General features: G+C 44.4%; 2 protein-coding genes across 5 annotated transcripts; both read left to right on the top strand.

Moving 5' to 3' along the window:
* The first annotated feature begins 782 nt into the window (after positions 1–782).
* Positions 783–2,957, top strand: admb (adrenomedullin b). Of its 2 annotated transcripts, XM_037451655.2 has the most exons (5): positions 783–911; positions 1,118–1,313; positions 1,496–1,612; positions 1,807–2,049; positions 2,349–2,957. In XM_037451655.2, exons 2-4 carry the CDS (start codon positions 1,210–1,212, stop codon positions 2,042–2,044), a joined length of 459 nt encoding a protein of 152 aa, XP_037307552.2. In that variant the 5' UTR covers positions 783–911; positions 1,118–1,209; the 3' UTR covers positions 2,045–2,049; positions 2,349–2,957. The 2 variants fall into 2 exon arrangements, with proteins under 2 accessions (XP_037307552.2, XP_037307551.2); XM_037451654.2 differs by having other exon boundaries at positions 1,807–2,957.
* Positions 2,958–4,785: 1,828 nt separating this feature from the next.
* Positions 4,786–18,050, top strand: ampd3b (adenosine monophosphate deaminase 3b). Of its 3 annotated transcripts, XM_037452219.2 has the most exons (16): positions 4,786–4,926; positions 7,350–7,413; positions 10,921–11,143; positions 11,237–11,414; positions 11,604–11,769; positions 12,980–13,199; positions 13,331–13,460; positions 13,638–13,832; positions 14,194–14,325; positions 14,710–14,873; positions 15,253–15,379; positions 15,647–15,810; positions 15,979–16,099; positions 16,260–16,433; positions 16,526–16,636; positions 17,319–18,050. In XM_037452219.2, exons 2-16 carry the CDS (start codon positions 7,356–7,358, stop codon positions 17,493–17,495), a joined length of 2,340 nt encoding a protein of 779 aa, XP_037308116.2. In that variant the 5' UTR covers positions 4,786–4,926; positions 7,350–7,355; the 3' UTR covers positions 17,496–18,050. The 3 variants fall into 3 exon arrangements, with proteins under 3 accessions (XP_037308116.2, XP_037308117.2, XP_062419159.1); XM_037452220.2 differs by lacking the exons at positions 4,786–4,926; positions 7,350–7,413 and adding an exon at positions 8,459–8,778; XM_062563175.1 differs by lacking the exons at positions 4,786–4,926; positions 7,350–7,413 and adding an exon at positions 8,459–8,680.
* Positions 18,051–18,494: the final 444 nt, after the last annotated feature.

Genomic DNA, 18,494 nt, shown 5'->3' on the forward strand with positions numbered 1-18,494 from the left:
CCATTTCTCCGTCCACCTGGGAGACCCGCAAACATTTCTCAAGTGGAGAATTCAAGTGAACACGAGTACTGAAATATGAATCTTCGTCATTTCAAAGAGTGAGATATTAGCAAACACTTCCAGTGGAACCACATCTCGACACAGACCAAACTCTTTGGCTTCTTAATGTGGCGTCTCTCTTGGGGTCAAGGTCCATGTTGACCCCTGTGGACACAATGCGCTGTCGGTGTGTTCGCTAACGGGAGGGAGTCATGTGTGATCAACACACTGGTTTTAATGCCGCTGGCTGAGTGGCGTTCAGATTGATTGAAGTGCACCAGTTCAATTAGAAGCACATGTTGCTTGCATAAGCCTTCACGGGGCATGCAAGTTATTTAAAGTTTTTTAAACCGTATTTAAACATACTTAAGAAGCCATTTAAAAATCACAGATGGCCGACTGACTGAACGAACGTCATTCAAACACACGTCTCCTTTAGAACACTAAAAGCCAAAAATAACCAGTTGCAAGATGGATGTTAGACAAGAGATAATGGCCTCCATTTGCAAGAAATACACTTTGAGAGAGAAAAGAAAAAGTTAATATTTGCTAAATTTACAAAGCCTCTTTTTCCTTTGTCACAAGCTCGTCTGCATTAGTCACCTCGTTAGCTGACTCCATTGTAATGCCTGCATGTTTTTGGTTTGAGGGTCTTCATGTGGGGTGGATGGGGTGGACATGAACGGTCCCACAGTCCCTCCCACTGGCTCTGGGATTCAGGTACAGCTCCCTCCCTCCTTCTATAAAGCCTCTCATGTTAGCCGTGTAAAACTTCAGACTACAACTCATGCTAAACTCTTTACAACCGCAGAAAAAAGAAACTGGACGCGCATCATAGATTCTCTGCATTGAGTGACGAGCTCAAACGCCACGTAAGTGACTTCTATTATTTTAATATAAGTTTAAAGTTTAAAGTATATTATTATTTTCAAGTGATGGGTGAAGAGTTCTTGGAGTGGAAAATAATCCAAATTGACTGAATCGAAATTTGGTTTAACAGGTTTGTAGGAAAGCTTTTTATTTTTTTTTAAACCAGTGGGTTTTGGGGTGCAATGACAGATTCATTTGTGATTGACAGGCCAGCCGACTGTGACTCCCGAACCCCCCCCCCCCGCTGTGCAGGCTGCAGCTGACGTTCCTTCGTCTGCACCTGACGGTGTCGCAGCCAACATGAGACTGGCTCTGCAAGCCGCCCTGTGCTGCTGCGCCCTCTCCGCCCTGCTGCCGGCGAGAGGCGCCGCCGCGGGGGAGCTCGACCGCCGCCCGGAGGAGAGGTGAGCCGCTCATTCCATCACTGCAACCGGTCAGAACAGATGCTCAGACATCTGGCCGGCTGCAGGTACAGGCCGATGCAGCTGTTCACCTGTGAAATGCTCGGGTCTATCAGTCGTGCGAAGGTTCAGAGCTACAACCCAAGTGTTCTTTGTGGTCCTGGATGTCGTCGCTGTGTGTTCAGGCTTAAAGCGCGGCTGCAGAGCCGCGTCGAGAGAGACGTCGGCTTGAGGACGGCCAGTGACCAGCGGCTCCCCGACGGACAGGAGGAGAACGCAACCAGTGTCTCGCCTCCACCGAGGTAACGGGAAAAGCGGCATATTCGTGATTTGATTGGATTGCCATGAGACAAAAAGGAAGAAAAGAGATATTTCTCCAAGAGAATTTAAGGGGATGATTTGTCCTCCATTGCTTCTATACATTAAAATCACAGCGTTATTGATCCGAGTTTTAGATTCAACAACCAAGCACACATTTTGGTTTCCTTTCCACCAGCTGCGGGCTACTCATCAGATCCAGGAGGTCAACGTCCAAACCCTCCGGCTGCCAGTTGGTCACGTGCGTCTACCACGACCTCATCTTCCAGCTGCACCAGATCCACCAGATAAAATCATGTGCTCCCGTGAGAAAGATCGGCCCAGGCGGCTACGGGCGCCGCCGCCGCCGCTCGCTGGCTCCTGGACGCCGCTCGGCCCGCCCTCCGGACACGAAGACAGCGACAACGGAGCACTGAAGATGGTCAGAGAGTCCGCAGACACTAAAGCACACGCACAGTGGCCTAGAGACAGGCGCGGAGAGGCAGAGGAGAATCCTAGTTGGGGTTGTTTGCTCACAGCAGATCAAGATAAGTCCCCTCAGAAGTTTCATTTCACAGATTTACAACTAGATAAAAACAACAACAAAAAACAAGCTCAGGTCACTCTGGATGAAAGCGAGATTGGGAGCATAGATCTGTGGAATTTAATTAATTTAAATAAAAGCGTGATTCATGGAGGAGATCGAGTCACACCTGACAAAAATGTCTGTCTCTTCTTCAGCTTCCAAAGAGCGCTCGGCCGCTGGGATACGAGAGCATTCCTGCACATCTCCTCGTAGCAACCCGTGAACCGGGGAGGAACCGGGGAGGAACCAAGGAGGAAATTAAAAATATATATATATATATATATATATATATATATATATACACACACATTTCTGGACCCCAAACTGCATCAAGCAGCAGCATCTCTTAAACAATATGAACTATATCCAAAACATATAATCACCAGCCTGTATATAACAAGGAAGTATAAAGCCACCTTATATTTAAGTATACTATACAACTATATTTTTATACGGCCTAAATACATATCAAACATGATTTTTTTTTATTTGTAACTTCAATGAAGTGTGTATCTTGTAACTATCCTGTCCGGTAACAACTTGTTGTGGGACACTGTGGTGATGGATACGCATTAGGTCCTCCGGTGATGGTGAGTGGATTAAAGTGCTTTGCTGCCATCTAGCTTCACAGCAGGAAACGCCTTTCAGCTTCAACGACGCACAACATTTGGTTTTATTAACCTTTGCTTTGAATCGTATCCGCTCATACAGCCTAATTTAGTCCGCTGCAATTACTAAAATACTGTTATCTAACATGGTGTGTTGTTGGGAGGGGGGGAGGGGGGGGGGGTTCACTGTAATGGTTTTCAGCTGGAGGCAACATACTTGGTTTTGAAATAAATGAATGAATGCAACAATGAAAAGAACTTCAAGCGGTTTTATTTGGTGACCTAATATCATATTATTCTGCTCGAGTGCACGTGTGTGTGTGTGAGGTGTCTGAAAGCAAGATGCTTTAGTGCCAAGAGTCCATTTCTGATGCTTTGGTACATTCCACAAGCAACACATGATTTATCAGCTGCACAAACTAAATTTGTCTCGGGGTCAAAATATTGCTCAAACTGTGTAAACATGTCTACGAAATGAGTTATGGGATGTACGCTTTGACGGATGGGGGGAGAGAGAGCGGCATGGGGGGGGGGGGGGGGGGGGGGGGGGGGGCTCCTCTTTAAATCAGGACAAGACAAAGATGAAAATCACCATGGAATTTGACCCCCACTCTTTACAAGTCAAACCCTGGATATTCTCATCAAAGCGCCTGTATTACAATGACGAGATTAAATGAATGACTTTCTAATTTCATTTGGCAAACATTTTCTAAAGAATATGTTTGCCAATTATTGTTTGTGTTTTAAGTGAAAATACATGAGTCTCATTAAAAAGTACCCAATAACCTACTCCTTCAAAGCTGTGTATTTAGATACAGGTCCCACGTACTGCTACACATTTTTTAAACCAAATAGATTTTGACTTTTTCTTCCGTGACATTTGACTTATTTTTGTTTCACAAACACTTTGGACCGAATATTTTTTCACATTTTCTGAAAACATTTTCTTGCCTCACTTCTTTTTCACGACATATTTTGGCCTTTTCTTCCCCCCAGACCTTTTTTAACCAAAGATTTATTGACACATTTTTCAACCTAATATTTCTTTAATTTTTCTTCCAAGACTTTTTCAACCTAATATTTTTGGACTTTTCTTCGGTCATTCTTTGACCCAGTAATTTTTTACTCTTTTTCCAAGACATGTGTCATTACACATCCCATAAATCTGCTTCTCATAATTAGATGTAGGCTGATGAATATCCCATCAGAAGTTAAATAGATTGTCAAGTGGTAAAAATACCAAACTAGGTTTGAGGGACTTCTAGAAGCCTTTAAATTGTTCGTCCACTAGAGAGCGGTGACACGTTTCTTTAACTCACCTGCAAAAGATCTTCATAATTAAAAACAAGCACAAAGCATCCAGCAGATTTAATACTGGCTAAATACTGTTGGAATAAGTCAAGCAATAGAAGCAATGAGGGGAAATGAACCGTCCACAGCGGGCCGTTGTGAGCTCGACCACAGCTGATCTAAATCAACATCAGCCTCTATTTGCATGAGAAACCGTCTCCCTTTTTGTCCACGGATCAACTGACACTTTGGTAGTACATTGACAGAAATGTTTCCCAAACAAAGCTATTGTAAACACCTGAATTAACAATCCTCTCCCTTCCTGCGTGTAGCTGAGAGTTAAAAAGGGTAAGGGACACCGCTGTGAGACGCACTGCATCGTTCCGTAAAGGTACCACAACACACCTGGAAACAAGCAACACGGCATCATAGGGTGTTTTGGACTCCCACACTAAGCGGTAAGTTGACACTGTAAATATTGGCTCAAACATAAATGGAGATAAACCCTATGCTTCTGTAAATAGCGGCTCCTTCATAGGCGTTTTTCTTTTTCAACAGGTTTGCCTTCACAATGGACTGGCATATGTCCAAAAAACAGAGACGGGTGTGCTCTATAAATAGTTTCCTGTGGTACTTCCTCTACAGCACAGAGAGAACAGAACCCCCCCCACACCCAACCCCCGTCCCTCCCGCTGCGATCACTTCCTCGTTCGCAGCGCTGGGACTATAAAAAAACGCCAGAAGCGTGCAGTCCTTACACCTGTCCAGACAGGCAGTGAGAGACGAGCCCCCGTGAAGCCTAGCGAGGGTCTCTGTGGCGACGCGCCTGCAAACAGTAAGTACGCTGCTGTCATCGGCAGCACAGTTCTCGGAACATTCTTTTCCGGGCCTCCTATCAATCGCCTCGTCGCTTCCCCTCCCTCTGGGGGTCTCTGTGGCGTCTTCGCGTGGTGTCTGGTGACTGAAATACACTGGCTGGGCTTTTCCCAGGAGGGATTCTACGCCGAAGGAAATATTTCTGAAGTGTCACAGGATTTTAAGTCCAATAATATTCATTTTTATTTACATCAGAAAGCATCTAGACAAGTCACACACGAGCCACATAGAACGTTGGCACATATCTGCTTCTCTTTCAAGGAAAATCCTGCAAGTGAGGGGCGATTAAAGCTGTGCTGGCAAAAAACATTGTCAGGAGATCTCTCTCCTCTGCAGCATCGAATCAATACAAACCACAAACAAAGTTCAGGGGAGCAAAGTGATTTTCCCCCCATTGACAAACAGTCGAAGGTTTGAAAGGCAAAGTGACGACGGCATCTTTGAGCCTTCAGGAAACGCAGGCACTGTGACGACTGTGAAGCAACACTTCCTAGACACCGCACTCACGCGATTGTGAAAGTTCTGTTTAGCCAACAGGTTTGGACCCTATTTGGGAAGAGCCTCAGAATAAAAGCGCTAAACCAACCCAAGTTGGTTTATTCCACCTAGTACTGTACTGTGAACGCATCCACGCAATGGCGTCGAACAATATACCCGTAATATAAAAAACAAAACACGAACAAAAAGAAATGAACCATAAAGGTGCGACAACGGGTACGTTTGGTGCTGGCTTTTTGGATTTGGACAAAGTCACAGCTCCTCATATTTGAACATTTATTGCACCTCTTTGTGGCATTTTGTGGATATTTGAAACAGCTAAAACGACCTTGATCCTCTGGCTGGGCGTATTTTCCAACATTTTTAGCGGATGGGTCTGGGCTTGCCTGTTAGTACAGATGTAAATGTGTGTGTGTGGACAGGTATTTTTACACTCATAATGCCAGGCCACTCTCAGTTGATGCCACGCCCCTCTAAGCCAGAAAGGGGCTCATAGTCAAAGTGAAGAAATACGATCTAAAAGTTAAAAAAAATAAAAGATTTTAAACAGATTTGAATCTGAAAATTAAAAATCTGCAACTGGAAGTAGAAAAAAAAAAAAAAAAATTAAGAATGAAAATAATTTATTCAAAATCATTCACAAACTGAATCAAAATGATGTTTGAGCAAAAATACTAATATATATATATATATATATATATATATGAATACATTATTGTATTTTTCAATATTCAAGACCAAAACTTTTGGCCTGAAATCAGCCCTATGAATGTCTAAGTCCAAAATCTGGATTAGATGGAAAATGAACTGTATTCTTAAACACTGAAACAGTAAACCTGTGAAAACTTCCGTCAGTTACCAGAACTCGACACGACATCCTTCCTCTTGGATCAACAGAAGCACACAGAACAATTGTTACCAGAAGACAAAGCGCACTCAGCCACGACTCGGGTGACCCCGAAAAGCAGCCGTAGAAAAGTGCAGTGGTTGGGTTGGGAAGGACGGGCCCGAGACCATTGGGGCCAAAGTCTGCCTCACCGGTCTCAGCGAGGTGTGTGTGTGTGTTACCTCACAAACAGTGACTGCGCCCTTATGACTGCTGCGTGAGGTGTGTGTGCTGCGGAGTCTTCTTTTACTCAAACCAGTCGAGCACCTCGCAGTGAATGCAGGGCTTACACTTCATATCTAGATCTAGATGCTGCTCCTGGCTTTGACTGAGAAGGCTGTCGTGTGGAGACCTGAATTGCACTTTAATCTCCTTTAACCCCCCAGCAGGTCCCTCATTACAAACACATGTTGCCTGGCCAAGCTGCGTCCAGCCTCACAATCGTGGCAGTCGAGTCGATATTTTGGCCGCGCCAAACATTTTTCCATTTGTACCTGCACGGAATCAATGTGTTATTCTTACAACACTTGGCTGTGTTCAGATCCTGTTTTATTGTTTCACTGTTTTCTCTCAGTATGAATCTTCTCACAACATCAGCATCTGCCAAACTTGACCTCAACATGGAGAAGAGTATTGTTGAAACCTTTCTGAGGCTCAAGTCTTTTTCACCTTTAGAGAGAACCAGAACGTGGTTCTCCAGATTTCTGTTTGAGCCAAGTGTTTATCTACAACTGCATTATGATAGAATATTTATTAATCTATTTAATTTATGATCAGTAACAACTACAACGGTCGGTCGGTCGCTCTCTCTCCATTTAAAAAAGGGTTCCTATATGGACTATTGACCCCCACTATTCACATGTGAACATCATACCGTACCACTTTGGAGCCAACTAATTACGAGCTTCATTTGGTTCTGAAACCCGCTCACGCAGGAGTCCCATCTGAGATACTACACCCTTTAACTGTGTTAATTAAAGCGTTATTTCTCCATACAGATCAAAATGGAGCGACGGGACACGCCCCTTCTCAAGCAGCAGTCGACACCAGGCCTTGGGAAAGGTGAGAATGTCCTCAAATGTAACGTCATTTTTACTTTATCAAAACGCTGTTCTAATCGCCTGGAATCTTAAAACTGTCAAATTAGCATCTGCTGTACACCCTGATATCTCTACCGTATGGCGTTTAGAGTTTATTTATCTGTGTTGTAGCCTTCCCTCATAAATAGACCGTGAAATATTAAGAGCTTTGAGGAAACTGGTTGACATTCACAATATGTCATAATAAATGTGTAAAACATTATTATTACAATTGTTTCAGGGGAAGAGTAATTTAAAATGTTGGGCTGTAAAAAATATAAATAATGAAATATTGATCCGACTACAGTAAGATTGATCTTTAGGCCTTTTGGGAGTCGTTCGTGGTGATGAAAAAGGTCCCAAAAATGATGTGAAAAACTTGAGACTCGACCAACCGCACCAGATACAAAGCACCTGGGTCCACTGTGGTATGAACATGGTTTACATAAGCACAGACACAAGTACACTCCACCGACGTAACTCAACCCCGACCTCCACCCAGCGGACCTCAAAGGTCTCCCTCCGTCACTAATGCAGCACAACCACAATCCTCATGCTCGACTTGTTGTGGCACTAAATACCCAACAGGAAGCAGTTTTTAATCAACCTAATAAAAGATAAATTAAGTTATGTGTGGCGTTGTCCGAAGCCAGATGTCTTATTTAATTCAATTCAGTGAGATAATCTCTCGACAGTGTCCTGAACATCCATGAGTATCTGTAAATGACTCTTTGCTTGAGCCCTGACACGCCCGGTCAACAGTGCACGATTACTGGAACCGTTGTCTTTGGGTGAATAATGGATGCTTTAAAATACCAAAACCCTCTATATATTCTAAATAGTCCCTACGGCCCTTAAGTTCACAGGCCAGTGACTGTCATCTGGGGGAAAGTCCCGATTTTTCACACGATTTATTTATAATGGCTTTGAGCCAGAGCGCGTTCACTCTCTCCTCACAGATAGCTGCTCGCGTGTGACGTACCAGCCTGGATAAGCAGGCCCTGTTGCCATGGCGTTGTCACCCTAAAATAGAGGTAGAGAGGGACACTCCAGACAACAACAACTAGCAGCTGCATTGTACATGCAGCCGCCCTGGACCACATAAACAGCGGAGCGAAGCTCGACCGAGGCAGAGCAGCAACACAGAGCCTCAGGAAGCAGACCCGAGGACAGTGCCGACCGCGTCCACGGGTTTCCGCCTCACTTTGAAAGTCTTTTTCCGAGCGAGAGAGAGACGTCTGGGAGCTATAGTGAGTAATAAAAGAGACCGAAGCAGACACATAAGAGCTCAAGTACTTGACTCGCCAGGCAGAGACAGAGCCAAACATGGCCAAAATCACAGCGGAAGGTAAGAGAAACTTAGAGCTTTCCCTGCTGATTGTGGGACGACACAGAAGTGTGTTGTGATGATGATGATGATGACACAAGTTGTCTATGGGTGTATTATTCGCTTTCTGCAGGTACGTACACCGCAGTATTCTTTAATCACTTGAGCATTTTAACAAACACTTTAATTATACATTGGGCTACATAAAAGGTGTAAATTTGCCAAAACATAGATGTGCATATTTTTAGAAACATTGTCACAGCCAGGTTTCTAAAATTAAGGATGTAGGTCAAGGGCGTCTAAGAGGCTGCTCAGCTGCACCATTTGGGATTGCATGGACAGCTCCAGAGGCTCGTCAGAGATGCCGGCTTCCCAAACATGAAAGCAGAGGAGCGGGCAGGAGAAATTTAAGCCCAATGTCGTATGCGGCGCCGCCAAGATAGTTTGAATTTCAGATGGATACGGTTTCATGTGGAGAAGTTTTCTGTGTGATGTAACAGTGCAGCACTTGTTGACTGGAATGCCTCCCCGGGAATAATTGATGCTGGAGTGGTTCCAGTGATCGTGATGAAATGGTGATTATCAATAGAGGATCACTCTATATGGTGAAAGATGATTATATATATATATATATATATATATACACACAACTATTCTTTTGCCAATCACTGATGATCTATATTGGCAGATCATTCCAACCATCATTCATAAAAACACACATTTAAATTACACAGAAATAAATCGCATTTGCATGGATTCAAACATGTTGTTTATGATGAGTTACTAGCTGCATTGGGCTTTGTTTAAAAAGCTTCATAACGTAACTTAAATATGAATTCAAAGGGTCACATGTTTAAAAATAGGACCCTGTCTCCTTGTGCCAGGGTACACAAATAAACGGCACTGTTTTGCTTATAAGGGCCCCTCTCTCTCCCTCTCAGACCTTCCTTTCCCAGGATCAGTGAGAGCTGACTTATTACAGTGCTTATCTGAAGCTTTGTACTCAGCCTGCTGGTCCTGCGCTGATCTGGTTTTAAAGTTCCTACAGATACGCCAACTTATCTACTGAAATGTTGAGGGTAGCATGACTGAGTGAAAAGATCACCACGGTGAATTGCTGATGTTTAAACGTGATAAACTATTATTAAGGCTGGGTTTCTTATCAGTATCTGTGTCAGCCTTCTCAGTACGTAAACAAAAACATAAATCAGTCTGCAGCGATGCAGCTGGGTTAATCACCGCGTGTCACTACAACGCCACGGTTGATTTTCAGCCGGCATTGCAAGAGATTTCTTAAGATTCTGATCCGCTTCTATGCATCAAAATCCCAAATGTTCCACCGCCAGTCATCCGTGCAGACCGGACCTAAATGGCAGGATAAAGTCCAAAGACTTGTGTTGCTTATCATTACTGGTGCCGTGTAATCACAGATATGCTGACTCGTAGCCCCCCCGGACCCCTCCCCCGGCCCCTCACACTGCCAGTGAAGGGCAGCCGGGACAGTGATCAACTGTGTTTACTGTAACCGTGTCTGACGTGTTGGCAGGACACGGAGACACTGAAGACATGTTTACTGGTGAAAGTTATGAGGCATTGCAAAACATGCCTCTCTTAACCCCCCCCCCCCGAGCCCCCCCTAAATCCACCTCATGTTCGGAGGGCTCGTGTGTTTTTACTGTCACTAAGATAATGTTATTTCTCTCTGACAAACTGTCCATCCTTCACCGCGGTGAGTAACGATGACTTACGCATTCCTGGTTACGCACCAATGTTACAATAGAGCATCTCTCTATTTATTAAAGGCATTTGTAGGAATCTTTATGGTTTTTTGTTATAGTATGGTTAAACCAGCCGGGAATCGAACTGGTGCTTTAAAAACTGGACTTCTGGGTTGCCCCAAAAGCACATGTCATTTCTGTCATTGTTTATGTTTCCAGCACCAGTGAAACAGAGTTTGTGGTTTTTCTCCTTGCCCACCAAACATTCTTACATGTGACTGATGATGATGATCATCTGGCGTTAAAAGATAAATCTCTCTGCCCAGAACCAGTCCGTCATTTACATGGTTTTCAGGATTTACTTTGTGAATCCTACTGAAGTAAAATGTCTTCCGCAATGCAAAACCTTGCTTAAATAAAACCCGTTCTTTCCTGACTCCCTCAGGAATGCCACGGCTCTTCCAAAGGCTGTCTATGAACGAGGTGGACGAGCATGTGCGTCTGCTGGCGGAGAAGGTGTACGCCTCCGCCCTGAAAGAGGAGAACAACAAGGACGCTCTGTCCCTGTTCAACGTGCCGGAGGACTGTCCCATCGGCTTGCACGAGGACAGGGAGCGGGCTCTGCAGAAGGAGATGGCCGCGCTGCAGTCCCAGGAGTCCGCTAAGAAGTAGGAAGAGCGGTTGCATGGTGTCCTCAGCATCTGGAATCTCCGGGCGAGTCTGACCTCCTGACCTCTTGCGCTCTCACTCTCTCCCACAAGGAAGAGGAGTTTCCGGTTGAAGCGTTCGCAGTCGGTGTCTTCGCAGATACCTGGAGACGACGACTTGGTCCGCTCCCGGCTGTCCCCGGTGCTCGACTCGGACGCAACAGAACCGTTGGCGAGAGAGGACTTCCCTGACTTCCAGAGAGTGACCATCAGTGGGGATTACTGTGCAGGGGTAAGCGCGCTTGTATCTCTGGCTTCAAATGATTGGGACACAATAAGTAGACAAAAAAAAATATCCAACTTTAGTAGGAAGCACGGCATGCAGGCTGCAGCGGCCTTTTAGAATTTATTTAGATTGGGGAAAAAAATATATTTTTCAAAATAAAAACGATGTAAAATAAGATTTTCTTGACGTTTCCAGATCACAGTCGAGGATTATGAGCAGGCAGCCAAAAGCCTCCTCGGGGCCTTGGTGATCAGAGAGAAGTACTCCAGACTGGCCTACCACACCTTCCCCAGGACCACCGCCCGATTCCTCCGAGACGCCGAAAATGGGAAGTGGCGGGAAGAGGACGAGCTCATGCCAGGTGGGGGGCGTTTAGAGAACTTACTTTTGTACACAAAACATGTTAAGTTCATATTCCTGCTTTTTGGTTTTATATATATATATATATATATATATATATTAGTACCCTAAAATGTTTACCTGCTATATCAATATTAAGGAATTTGGTCAAATGATATTTCGTGCAGTTCATCCAGCCCCACCTCTTGTACATCTAATGGTTAAATCATTTATTATATTTGAAGAAATATATTTAATAGGTATATAGAGTGAAAAAATAAGCAGCGACCACTTCAACTTTGCTGCTCTATTGAATCTTCAGCCAGACCCGAGTTAATCCGTCTCTTCATCTCAACCAACCAACAGAACTCTGCAAACATTTGTGAAACCGTGTGAATCCGTCATGTAGTGGGGGACATATCTGATTTTTTTTTTACCGTCAGTGAGCCACATTAAGCTCCGACAACAGCGCCAAGGTCAGCAAAAAAATTCAGAGTGAGAGCAGAGAGAAGCAACAGATAACTCCAGAGACGGATAAAATACCCGCTGTTTCCCACATTCGAGGCCAGGAGGGTCCTTTAGAGAATGAGAGAAAAAGAAAGTTTTGGCTCAACTACTGCAAAAATGGATTTGATGTCAGAGGTTAAGAACAATCTGTGATCTGGGCTGTTTACGTCTAGTTGTGTATTGAATGGTTATGTTGAACAAAACTATTGTTTTTCTTCTACATGGATACTATTAATATAATGTGTACTGAAACCAGTCCTTTAGGTGCACAGTAATACACCAGTTTTCTATAAGGGGGGAAAGAGCTGCATATAGAAGGTTTACATCTCAAAGGGTTAAGATAAACAGTTCAGAAAAAGCATTTTAAGTTTGTTTAGATAACACAGATGGCCGACTGGTAAACATAAGCAGCAGGGTTGTCAGTTCAACGACCAAGTGAGCCAAGACTACTTTCAGCAAAAGAAACTCGAGGAAATAATGTAGTTTACTGGTGAAGTCCACTAAAACCTCCAGTGACAAAACAGCCAACAGAAAAGACCAAAAAATACTGTCGCACAGCTTCTTCTTATCATTTAAAGTCCTTCCTTGGGCGGTTTACGCAGCTTGTGGCACATACACTTATCCAAACATATTGGCCGAATCCATTCCGAAGCCGGCCAATGCATGCCATGCAATAGGAAATGAAAGATAACTGATTCATGGTTCATTCCCCCGGTTTCCTGCAGACATCTGGCCTTTTCCTCGCAACGGAGAGGACCCATACTCCACGGACGGTATCCCCGAGGACCTGAACTACGTGCTGGAGATGAAGGACGGCATTGTCCATGTGTACGATAACGCAGAGGCCCTGGAACAACAGCGGCCGCACAACCTCCCGTACCCCGACCTGGAGACCTTCGCCATAGACCTGAGCCACGTCCTCGCAATGATAGCCGACGGCCCGACGTGAGTTCACACACCATTTGAATATAAAATGGGCATTTTCACAAAATAACCTTCCCCCGACTGTGGGGGCATTACGCGTGGCGCAAGAGATGAGCAGTCACATATCTGACCTTGTCCTCCAAACCTCACAGGAAAACCTACTGTCACAGACGGTTGAACTTCTTGGCCTCTAAATTCTACCTCCACGAAATGATGAATGAAATGGCGGAGCTCAAAGAGCTGAAATGTGTTCCACACAGAGACTTCTACAACGTCAGAAAGGTGGGTCTGTGTTTTTTTCCCCATCTTGTTCCGCATGCAAACATTCAATAACTTGGTAGAACCGCTAGATTAAAACCATCAGTCTGAGCTTTTACTCTGAAGGGCAACCGCAGCAGGCGCTTTTGGTCTAAATAAACCTACTGTGTAAAGTCCTGTGTTGCTCCGCGTCACACACAGGTGGACACACACATACACGCTGCTGCCTGCATGAACCAGAAGCATCTGCTGAAGTTCATAAAGACCACGTACCAGACGGAGGCGGATCGCGTGGTCTTGGAGAAGGGCGGTGAGAAGTTCACGCTCAAGGAAGTCTTCAAAAAACTTGACATGGATCCCTATGACCTCACCGTGGACTCCCTGGACGTGCACGCTGTAAGGACAAAGTTCACAACAGTCAGATTACGGCGACATTTGGGGCACACGCTCACACATCAGTGTCGCTTTGTACAAGTTGTCTGAAAAGAATTAGGTGATATCTATAATACACAAGAACTGTGTGCATGGCGTCATTTAATTATGTCGCGTTCAAATAACGACAGATGTTTTCACCGACCTGCGCTAACTGACACAAGGATGCAATTAAGGGCGTCCAAGCGGTACGCATGGTGTTACGCAATCATTTTTATCTTCCACGCGAGCGCCTCTTAATCTGAAAATAATCAATACAGTCACTCTGTTGGATGGAGAACACGATCACAAGATTCACCATCTCTCTCACGGATGACTCTCCTAGGGAAGACAAACATTTCATCGCTTTGACAAGTTCAACTCTAAATACAACCCGGTGGGAGCCAGCGAGCTGCGAGAGATCTACTTGAAATCAGACAACTACATCAAAGGAGATTACTTTGCACGTCTCGTCAAGGTGGAGTATTGAGTTTATGTGCCAATGGCACCTTTCCTTTCTTGGGTTGAAATGCTTTAACGAGATAAGAGCAAATGCTCCTGAGGATATTAGAAAAATATATATACAGTAAATGGGTACACCAAAGGTGTTTAGGCCTTCGCCTTTACTTGGCTCTTTGTGTTTTATTCAAAGTATCTCAAGTGTATTTTGTGTAACTTTATCTTTGATAATGGCTATGGTTGTAAATCCTACTGGCAGTAGACAACTGAAATGAAGTACATAAAGTATTTAGAAACGCTGTGCACGCAACAATAAACCTCATCCGTTCCAAACTTACAAAACAGCCACTTCTGCTTTTTGGAGAGACCTCACCAACGTCTTGTGGTTTGGCGTCCGTTGCAGGAAGTGTCCAAAGAGCTGGAAGAGAGCAAATACCAACACGCCGAGCCCCGCCTGTCCATCTACGGCCGCTCCCCCAGCGAGTGGGAGAGCCTGGCGACCTGGTTCATCCAGCACAAGGTCCACTCACCCAACATGAGGTGGATGATCCAAGTCCCAAGAATCTTGTAAGGAGGCTGCGCCCTTTTAATTAATGATGAATAAGCAGGAACTAAAATGCCAGCATACATTGTATTTAGAATATAAACACAGAATTAAATTGAGAGAAAGTCACCAATAATTAATCCAGTCTAGTCTGTACCAAGATAATTCTGAAATCGGTGCATCCATAATTGTCATTTGTTAGACCAAGATGTTTCGAGTTTTGCATTTATGGAATTGTAGATTGAGAAATTCTGAACAGATGAATTGTGATGAGTTTCTAAAACTTTGGCTTTAAACTGACTCTAGTTGAGGAACATTTAAATTGTTATGAATCAGCAAAGAAATGTAAAATCTGTTTTTTGTATTGGAGGATGAGTTCATTGGATTCCTTTTGTCTTGCAGTGACATCTTCAAGTCAAAGAAACTATTTCCAAACTACGCCAAGATGCTGCAGAACATTTTCCTCCCACTCTTTGAGGCCACGGTTAATCCCCGAAAGCACAAAGCAACTCATGTGTTCTTAAAATACGTAAGTATTCCTGTGACGGGTGTAATCTGATAAAGGACATGTGAAATAAAAGCCAATAGCTGTTTGTTTGGTCCGAATTATTCTCTGATTTCTAGTGACACTTCTTTGGAGACTGGCCAGCCAATCATTAGAGAGTAACATTGTTATTTTGGCCGGTGAGTGAAGCCAACCAGCCAATTAGCTTTTGCCAATTCTGAGGCGTGCTGAAGAACAAAGGAGCATGAGCGTGCCATATCTTTGTTTGACCAACGTGCTGCTGTCCCGTAGGTGACGGGGTTCGACAGCGTGGATGACGAGTCCAAACACAGCGACCACATGTTCTCTTACAAAAGCCCCAAGCCTGAGGCGTGGACCACGGACGACAATCCTCCTTACACCTACTACTTGTTTTACATGTACGCCAACATCATGGTGCTCAACAACCTGCGCAAGTACGTGATGCCCGAGTGGTTTCCTGGCAACCAAAGCCAATCCAATTAGCAATCCAGTCAGTGACTTTGGTCACTTGCCAAAGTTCAATCTTGTTCAGAGTGAAACATTTCTAGTTTCACCAGAAATGTTTCAACAAGTACACTGTCTCATGACTTGTCCCTACTCAGGGAGCGAGGACTGAACACCTTCCAGTTTCGACCCCACTGCGGCGAGGCGGGCTCCATCACCCACCTGGTCTCGGCCTTCCTCACGGCTGATAACATCTCACACGGACTCAACCTCAAAAAGGTGCGGCCCCGACCTTAAACTAGGCTTTGATACTCAAGGTCAAACAACTTGCTGCTACTTTTGACAGAAACCCTCAAATCAAGCGCAAGACCATGCGTACACTCAATGCAGTAACTCCAGGAGCATTACTCACATTGGCCTCTTCACCCTCCTCCCCCAGAGTCCAGTGTTGCAGTACCTGTACTACCTGGCCCAGGTCCCGATCGCCATGTCCCCGCTGAGCAACAACAGCCTGTTCCTGCAGTACTCCAAGAACCCGCTACGAGAGTTCCTGCAGAAAGGCCTTTGTGTGTCACTGTCTACTGATGACCCCATGCAGTTCCACTACACCAAGGTCAGAGCCAACAGGACCAGGACGGACGATTTGGGCTTCCTTACAACCGGGATCACTTTATTCTCTGAAAATGTTCCCTTTAACCCTTGTAGGAGGCACTGATGGAGGAGTATGCCATTGCGGCGCAGCTGTGGAAGCTGAGCACCTGTGATTTGTGTGAGATAGCCAGAAACAGCGTGTTGCAGAGCGGACTCTCACATCAGGTAAAGTACACATTTGTTCCATTCCATCTGTTTCATTGATGGCTTTTACCAACAGAGCAAGTGTTACCCTGCTTCTAAACTATATGCCGCATGAGTGATTGATTACAGGACAGGAGACATGCAATTTAAAATAAACTTGCCACTGCTCTCTGCTGGACAAACTATGTAATGATGACACTTCCTAGATTACTACGGTTTCTTCCTCTTGTCAATAAACACATCCGTTTGCTAAGCCAATATTGGTCCATCCAAATTTTGCAGTTGGGCTCTCTCAAAATGTACCCCAAATAAGCAAATGATCAGCCAAACATTACATTATATTATCCCTACTTATATCATTATATTGAGGAGAGCTTCCTCTTTTGTACAATCCCTGCCTCATCCAAAAGGTCCATTAATGTCCTGATACGTCACTATAATAAAAGATACGGATTATGGAACGGTCCAAAATGAAGCCTTGTGTCTTGACTCATATTGCTTGCTACTGTGTCCTAATACAGAGGAATATTTTTAAGTCACGGTGTACTCTTTAATCACGATTCAACCACATCAGCACACGTATCCCACATGGAGGTTGCATACCTGATAAAATCCCTCCAGCGTGTTCTGCGTCTTCCCCAGGGTTTAAATCTATCCATAGGATATCTATTATATATCCAATTTGAACCTTTTCACCCCACAGGAGAAGAAACACTTCATTGGTCCAAACTACCTGCAGGACGGGCCGCAGGGGAACGACATTCGGCGGACCAACGTGGCGCAGATCCGCATGGCCTATCGCCACGAGACGCTGTGCAACGAGCTCAGCTTCCTGGTGGACGCCGTGAAGACGGACGTTGCCACTAACCCACCAGAGTGATTTACCACGCGAGCACCAACTGCGTCCGAATTTATGACAAAACAATGTTGGATGAAACAGCAGTTTAATCCTTATTTAGTTTTATGAACCGGGCTGTTGGCAGAATCGTTGGTGTTACTTTATTATTAGACTGTATTGAATGTTGCATCTGTGGACTTTGCCCGTGTGCCTCATTTAGTTGGGAGAGAAGTTCTTTTTTTTTAGATAATTTAGTAACACAATTATTTAGAAATCGAATGAAAAGTGATTCTATTGAAAAGGAGTTATAAAAACGCCAGCAACACAAAACGGAAAATTTGATCGGGGCTTATTTGAAAATGGCCTCGTGTAGTTGGCAGTGATAAGTTAATTCTGACACTTGCATTTATGCATGTTACAAAGGCCTTTCTCTGTCTGGAAAATACATCCAAATAAATTGAGCTTTAAACTACTTTTGTTAAAACTGTGTGGTGAAACCAGCATCAGAAAAACTCACAACTAGTCTATTTTTTATGATTGTCATTTCTCTTGGATTTTTGATATGTAAATAAAGGCTGCAAAACAGTCAAATGTTGTTGCACAGTTAATTTCTTTTACACTTGTTTATCTCCTTTTTATGATCAGAGTGCAAATCATTGGTTCAATTACCAGCCCTTTATTGCTACATCTTAAACCAAATATCGTTCACGGTTTTTTGTTTTGTTTTTACCACAGGAGCTAACGGGCGCAGCAGCTAGCGTTAGCTTAGCCTCGCTACTGCTAACTTTAGCCTTAGTGACCTACAAATCACATTTTTCACGCATACGATCATTAGAAACGTTGACTTGAAGAAACGTACAAACTTACCGGAGGGGTTGAGGTGAACTTCCCAGCGACCCATCCTTTGGTGAAATGCTCGTAAAGATGGCGGCTCTTCCTGCTCGCGGGCACCGCTCGGCGGGAACTACCGGTTGTTGGTAACCGTGACAACGCCTCGGAGTTAACGTCGGCGCGTCCACGGGTTTAAACGGTTAGCTCGTG

Source organism: Pungitius pungitius, chromosome 6 (genome assembly GCF_949316345.1).
Source record: "Pungitius pungitius chromosome 6, fPunPun2.1, whole genome shotgun sequence".
Taxonomy (NCBI): Eukaryota; Metazoa; Chordata; class Actinopteri; order Perciformes; family Gasterosteidae; genus Pungitius; species Pungitius pungitius.